The sequence below is a fragment of the Anoplolepis gracilipes genome, chromosome 3, assembly GCF_047496725.1.
Source record: "Anoplolepis gracilipes chromosome 3, ASM4749672v1, whole genome shotgun sequence".
Taxonomy (NCBI): Eukaryota; Metazoa; Arthropoda; class Insecta; order Hymenoptera; family Formicidae; genus Anoplolepis; species Anoplolepis gracilipes.
The window spans coordinates 13,736,398-13,744,550 of NC_132972.1; the positions used below are offsets into that span (position 1 = coordinate 13,736,398).

An 8,153-nucleotide genomic window follows, 5' to 3' on the forward strand; every position below is an offset into this window, starting at 1 on the left:
AAATCTGAGTTCAAGTTTAATTTTTTACTCACCAATGGTGTATATATAAATATATATATATATATATATATATATATATTTGATAAATAGATTATCTTGCATCTTCATTTTTCTCTCGATATTTTAAACTTAATTTTTAAATTCTATATTACAGGAAATATTGTATATTTAGAAGGAATTATAGACATCATCGGAGATAATAAGATCTCTGTTAATCATATGATTTTCTTTATTTAATATTTATATTTAAAATTTATTTGATACATTAATTATTTTGTATATTAATATTTATATAAATAGGACAAAGTTAAATGTAATATTTTCTAATATTAGAAATTTGTTTAAGATATAGGAATAATATAAAATATAATGTATTCATTATGTTCCGAAAATACAATATAAATCACATTTATTTTTTGAAACAAATAATTTTCAAATACTTATATATTATAAATCTAAATGAATATATACGGGAAAGATATTATACATTGATTTTTTGAAATAATTATTTCGTACGGAATACATGCAATACTACAGGGACACAGTGTAACAGATGGCTGTTCCCGTGAAAATTTGTGAGATCACCTAGATCTCACGGCATTGTACGAAACACTTGTTTCAGTGGAACAAATAAAGGGGCCGGAGGAAGTTCGAGAGCGCATCGTTGCCGCGGCAAGAGCTGGAAGACAGGGACCTGACTGCCCACCGGAACTTCGTCCGGAGTATAATCCCAGCCAACATCCGCTCTGCGACCATCTCATCCATTATCACGAGCACCACATCAGCCACAACGGTATTATATAGTATGCCGCCCTACGATATACGTACTTATATGTATGTACACCTAGACCTTTCTTTGACCGCAGGCGGATATTGTTGCGGTTCCGATGTACCCACTTAAAAGCGCGTACTTGCAAAGATCGAATATCTCGCGACGCTGGAAGGGCCCACTTTATAAATTGCTATGACAGACAATCTGAAGCTAATGTTTAGAGTCTTTAACTGACAGCGTTGCAACACACAATTTTTTAATAGTTACTTATTTTTCTATTTTTGAGATGGAATAGTAATATAACATATAAATAAATTCGAAATAATTTAAATTAAATATGTATATAATCATATTTAATGTTAAACAAAAAGTCATCAAAGCTGCTGAAAATAAATAGAATATCTAGGGCACTGTATATATAATTTCTCTTTACTTTTTACTTTGTACTTTATATATAATTGGCATTTCTTGATCGCTTTTTTCGATTTTTTTTCAGATTTCTTTTTTATGCTATCCCCCTTAAAATCGGACGTAATATAATGAGAGTGTAAACATGTAAAATTTAAGAGAATGATAAAAAAATAATAATACATTATAAGATATAATATATAAATACAAAATATTCAAACACTTTACTATAATGAATTATGTGAACACGAGTGAAATGGATTAGTTGAATATTTAAAAATATATATTGCGATAAAATAAGCTGCATTATAAAATAAAATATACACTTTAGAAGAATACCGTGAGATAATTGTCACAGAAATTTTTTCTCCTTTCATTTCTGCCTACTCGTATATTTATTGATTCAACGATGCAATTCTCACAAAGCTATTCTAAACATCCAATTCTCCGATGCTTTACAGTGAAGGAAGACGAAGGCCGTACGCTATGGTTGGATACACAAAGCCACGCCAGCAGCAGCGCGAGTTCTGCTGATGACGACTATTCCTGGCAATGGCCCACCAGCTTCTGGTCGCAGTTCAAAGTGAGTACGCTTTGAGAATGTTTTCAGCAATTACCGGATACAATGCCATTCTACTCGCTTAAGCGTTCTTTAACCTTGTTCGACCACAGCGGTTCACATATTATTCTGTATTAGGAGAAGAGGGCGAGAGGCGATAAATATATAATTTTTTGCACAATGATACGTTAATATATAAAAAGTATTAATATAAATAATATCAAAAAGCTGCCTTGTCTACAAAAAAGAAATGTAATAAATTATTTTGTCAATTTTGTTTGAACATCCAAAATTAAAAATATATATTAATAAGTACATTAAATGTACATTATTAATAAAATTATATTAAGTCGTTCAAATTATTTCAATCAAATCTGAAATTTGATCAATAAACAGAATATTATTAAAACAAACTACTGGAACTTGAAACTTAACTAGAAATCAATACGTTTTTCTCTATATATTATATTTTTAAAATCAATTTATCAAACTCCTATTATTTATTTCTCAAGATTAATATCCATGTTCTTGAAACAATTTACTTTTTACCCTTACTATGTATCCGTAAAAACTGGCGCGGTAGATTCTGGACATTTCAAATAACATGTTGACATACAATGTATATTGTATATTATACGTATTTTCTAAAGCGTATATCCTTTGCAACAGACACATAAGTTCATCGAGCCAAACGAAATAATGTTATCCACTGTGAAAGAGAATCGAATCACAGTACCTATTTTATCTTATTTATTGCGGGCGTCGATTAACGAATGCAACTAGACTAATATCGGATTACTTATTCTCGATCGGATCGTAGGTGGAGCGCAGCATTGCCGAGAATTGTCGGGAAAGAGATGAAAGAAAAAAGAAAAAAAAATGCGTGCATAATGTCACAAGAAAGAAGATCAGCCGAGTGTATAGAGAGGAGAATTGGGTCGCGTTTGCACGATTCACCATATCCGGATAATTACCGCGATTACCGTATGTCCGTTCGTAATCGAATACGAGCGACGACGTTACTTGTTACTTGCATCACTTTTACCTGCCGGCGGAACCGTTCGTTCTTCTCGTGGCCTACAGTAGCGTTCCGTCACCTCGAGAGCGTGCGTTCAAGGTTTAATATATGCTCTGTCAGCAATATTTATCTGATAGAAAACATAAATTTTGTTCTCTTTATTCGTTAATTAGCGGATATTTTTTTAGTATGAATAACGCTGACCCGAAAAGTCGTCTTCCGCGGATGTCCGAAACACCCTACATGTACCATAATTATTGTTCGCGAAGGCCTTCAAAACCAGCATTGTGAAACTTTGCGTTCCATTTTCTCACGGACGCTGATATAATCGAGGCGCGTTCCAAAAGTGTTAACCTGATGGTTGTGTATTAACATCGGTACATCCCAAAGATCGTGTAATATCCAGAAAATTGCATGCTAGAATTCTAAGAAAGAAATGCTAATAGCAATATCTTCCTAACTTTTTGATTGAAAATCAATTCATCTTTTTTTTCAATTCATCATTATCATCTTCATGTTATAAAGTTTTAATTTTTTTTTTTATAACACAGCGTTATATATTAGCTTTTTGCTTAAATATACTTTTAAACTTTTGTCAACAACTTTTACACTTTGCATATTATATATATATCAGTTTACAAAGTTTTATAATTGCGATATTATAAATGCGTATTCATGACATATAATTACCACGTGATTATTATAAATGGAACATAATCTTTAATTTAAAATACTTGTTAAAACAAAAAAAATTGCCGTATAAATTATAATCATTTTGCAAGAATCTACATCTACTTAAGGGATATTATGTTCTTGTTTCCAGGTATTATCGCAAAGAAATTTTCAAGAGGCACGACCGCGGATGTTGTCGCGTTTGAACTGGTTGCAGACGGTAGCCCTAGGATTACTAGCCGGGCTTCTGTGGCTGGGACTTCCCAGAACTGAAGCCGCCCTTCACGATATTCAGGGATGGATGTTTTTCAGTACCACGTACTGGATGCTTTTTGCACATTTTGGAGCACTCTCTAGCTGTGAGTTGAAATTAATTTAATTCTCATTTGCGTAATTGAAATTCCGGTTCAAAAAGGGCGAAATGTCCATTGTGACGAGAAACTAGACTGATTATCTCGACAATATCTGTATCATTGTGGTACTTGAATAAAACACAATTATATAATCTATTAAATTTATAACAAAACCAGCAAAATAAATTTTCGAGATAGACTCATCCTAATAAAAATTGTATATAATTATGTATATTTTTTATATCAATATTAAAACATTTATTTGCGAATTAAGCTTTATTTTCCGGCAAAAACTATGTTCCAGCCAATAAAGTTGATATTTTTTTCTCAAAATTCTGATTAAATTTTATTTTAAAATCATCTAATTCGAGATTTGGCTGGCAAAACATTTATTGAAAATTATTATGATTTTCGATATCCTCGAGAGTTTATGCGATATGCTAATGAGATAAACTGCGGAAATGCAAATATGTAAGTGTCCAGCTTTGCTCGATTTATGTAAAAGCTCGTGAAAGCATCACGCAAGCATGCAAAAGTAGATGAAGCTGATAGGCTAATTGGACCACAACGTAACGTGTTCAATTAGCCATTCAGAGGGGTTCACTTTTTATCGCAAAGATTTTTCAAAGGATCAAAGAACGTTCAATCAAGAATGTTAGCATGTGGGACATACTATGACCTGCTACGTGTCCGATAATGGAGGTCCTTAAACTTGCGCCTCTAATAGCCAACATGCAGCCAGAACGTGACAAATTTCGTTCTGGCGTGCTCTGAGCCGATTTGATCAATACACTAAAAGTTATTAACGAGTGTTGAAGTTAACGAGAGAAAGAGAAAGAGAGGAAAATTAATAGTAACAAAATTATACGCTTCGTTAACGTAATTTTAAAACTATCTATAGATATTAGATATTTTATCTAATTAGAGAGATGATATATTTTATTATTTTAGTTTTTCTATTATTGATAATTTGATGCATCTTTCAAATCATTTTTTCTTTTCTCGACCAACTATACTCCAGATTTTCAATAGATACAGTATATTGTAACTTGAAAAAATAAAAATACTACAAATTAATTTAAAAAATTTTAATATGTAAATGTTACATAAAATGTGAAGCTGTAATCTTTATGTATTTATTATCGGTATTAATTCTTGAAAAATGTGATATTTAATATTCATAATTCTTTTCCTCGCACGTTCTCTCGTAGAATATAATTTATATAGAAATGATCTCATTTATAATACTTGATAATTAAAATATTATTATTACTGTAGAATGTTATTATTATTGTTGTTGGACATAAATATTATTATTATTATTATTATTATTATTATTATTATTATTATTATTATTATTATTATTATTATTGCAGTTATCTTTATAACTACATATGCATCTAGGCATACAAATGTGCCACAAATATCTTTCATATTACATTCCAAATTAAAAATAATTTCCAAAAATTATTATCGTGTTTAGATATATTTTAATGATATATATATTTTTAACAACTACGTTCGTAAATTTCCCTTCCGAATCGTGAAATGGTAGCAGTCGTTCTTTCATTGTGAAGAAAAAAAGTGCCAATATATAACCAAAAATAACAAGATAAAACACTAAGAGAAACGCGCACATTTATTATCATCTGTCACGCCGAGTCACGTAATTTACGAGTGGTAAGAAAAAAAAAAAAAACGTAACCTACGGATTACGATCGCTTTATAATCTGTTATCCCGCGGGAAACTAAAGAGCGCGCGATGCGCTTCTGACGAGCTGTAAAACCGATTTTAGCATCACCTCCGGCCTGCCGTAAACGGCCTTCACCCTCCTCGCGCGGGGATAATTCTGAAAATAACGCGCTGACGATTTTCCAGTTCCCCCGGAGCGCGAGGTGATCAACAAGGAGCGCTTGTCAGGATCCTATCGGCTCTCGGCCTATTATCTAGCGAAGATGGTCGGCGAGCTGCCGCTGACGATGACGCTGCCCGCAGTCTACCATATAATTAGTTACCCGATGTTGGGCTTCCACAATCTGGCGGTCTTCGTCACGTTGCTCGGGTTTTTGCTGCTCAACACCATAGTCGCGCAGGTATGTATTTGTCCGCTTCAACTGTACAACCAATGTTTAATCCTCATCGGTCTTTATATATCCGAGATCATTATCTAAGCAGTGTCTAAAAGTAACCTTCATATAATAATATAATAAAAACATGTAATAAAAAAATCTCGCTTTCATTCGCTTATATTTTTTTCAAAGAGTTTATTAAATTAAAGTTAATTAAATATTAAAATCAAGATTCTTTAAAACTTTTTTTAATCTATTTTTTTCGTCAATAATTATTGGAAAAATTAACATGGCATTCTGTCAGACCACTGAAGAAATCGTATTATTACGTTCTGGTGAACCGTATAGTATATAATAGTTACTGGAGAGATGAGAGTCGATGTACGTTTATGAATTTCTGTTCAATCCAATATCAGAGTGTCATTCAAATCGATGCACACAAATTGGTATTGTCATATTGGAGATAGAAATAAAAAGATTCGATGTATGCCAATCATTGTGTATAATTATTTTGGAATGGCATTAAGTTTTACAATTAGATATTTCATAGATTTGTGAATTGTGAATGTCAATTTATAATTTGGTGTTTCAATATGATTAGGAATATCGCTATAAAATAATAAATAAAAACTTTGTTTTAAATCAAATAATATTTATTTTGGATTTTGATGTAAAATTATTTTTATAATATTTTTTGTTAATATGCTATATAAAGTTTCATCTGAATTTCATCAAGTTGCATATATAACAGCACAATTATGTTTTCTTATTTTTACACACAAAAAATCTACATATAATCTAGTAAATATTTAACAAGAAGAAAATTTTCACTTTATCTATTTTTATTCTTAAAAAATTAAATATTCACAAAGAAAGTCTGCTTATTGTAATATTTATAATTTATTTAAAAATAAAAAAATCGATATAAATGTAAAAATTATTGCAATCTGGAATCCACAAACATAATCATAATCCATAAACATAATTATAAACCATATAAATGATATCTATCTGCTCTTAAAAGTGGAATATCCGATAGACATTTTATTTAAAGGAATCCGTTTTATACAGGCGTATAACTGTATAACCGTGTGTTTGCTTATCTCTATGTTATTGAAAAGTATTAATAAGCAGAGCTTTTTTAAAAAATGGCCAAAATTCGAAAACCCGCATTAAAAGTCGCATCAAGAGTATATGTCATAGATATAGACTGTTCCTGAAAATTATTAATCGGCTAACACGGATTACTAATCACTCGTTTAATAATCATTGTAAGTCGACTCGTGTTGCACCTGATTGTTTAATTTTATTTCTGCTTACTTTGCAGAGCGTTGGGTTCTTCGTGGGCGCTTGCTGCCTAGATCTGCAGGTGAGCATCACCGCGTCCGCGCTTTACACCCTGGCGACGCAACTTTTGGGCGGTTATTTGGCGACGTCGGTCCCACCATGGTTAGCATGGGCCAGATACGTCAGCATGGTACACTACGCTTATCAGAACATGCAGATTTTGGAGTTTGACGTCGGCGAACCAATCACGTAAGGCTATATTTTTTATTTATTTTTCGACCATCAAAATTTTACGAATAAACGAAATTTCATTGAACGAATGCAAACTGTAAAATTATTAAAAAGATTCTGTTTTCAACAAAAAAAATCAATAAAATATTTAAGTAATAAGAAAATTTGTATTAAGCAAAACAAATTTGAAAGAGTATACAACACAATGATTTAGCGATACATACAATTTATAAAAACAATTTTATGTTTTTGCCCTTACAAAGGATAGGTATATTACATTGAAAATATTTTAATAAAAAGATCAATAAACAGAGAATGCATATTTACATCTTAATTGCATATCGACTAAATTGCTCTGTTACAACGAGTCATGTCGCTATTATTGAATATATAACATATCAGAAGTGTATGTAAAAATAAATTGTAAGATTCATACGTATCAAACAACGTTATACTGATCGTAGCGCATAATCTTCTGCATGACAGGTGCTCGCAGCCGAGTAAATTCGCCGAGTGCAGAAACAGCACGACGATACCCGTTTCTGCGATTCTGGAGAGTCAAGGCGGAGTTAGAGGCTCCGGTCTACCACTTTGGGCGAACACGGCGGTGCTCCTGGCATTTCTGATCGTTTTCCGAACCCTGGGCTATCTCGTCCTGCGTTATTATCGTGTACCAAAATGAGCGTGTCGGGAGCCACGCAAGTAGCACGCAAATTCTCCACGCGACTTTCACGAATCTTCAATTTTATTACTATAGAAATATACGTATATATATATATATAT

At 32.0% G+C, this 8,153-nt stretch overlaps 1 protein-coding gene across 5 annotated transcripts in view; it reads left to right on the plus strand.

The window, feature by feature from the left end:
• E23 (ABC transporter G family member E23) overlaps positions 1 to 8,153 on the plus strand; it is a 119,605-nt gene extending 111,452 nt beyond the window's left edge. For all 5 annotated transcript variants that reach the window (XM_072888906.1, XM_072888909.1, XM_072888907.1 and 2 more), the window contains exons 8-13: positions 623 to 793; positions 1,642 to 1,763; positions 3,581 to 3,788; positions 5,662 to 5,876; positions 7,180 to 7,388; positions 7,857 to 8,153. In XM_072888906.1, the coding sequence (XP_072745007.1) occupies positions 623 to 793; positions 1,642 to 1,763; positions 3,581 to 3,788; positions 5,662 to 5,876; positions 7,180 to 7,388; positions 7,857 to 8,052 (1,121 nt within the window). In that variant the 3' untranslated portion in view covers positions 8,053 to 8,153. The remainder of the gene's footprint in view (positions 1 to 622; positions 794 to 1,641; positions 1,764 to 3,580; positions 3,789 to 5,661; positions 5,877 to 7,179; positions 7,389 to 7,856) is intronic.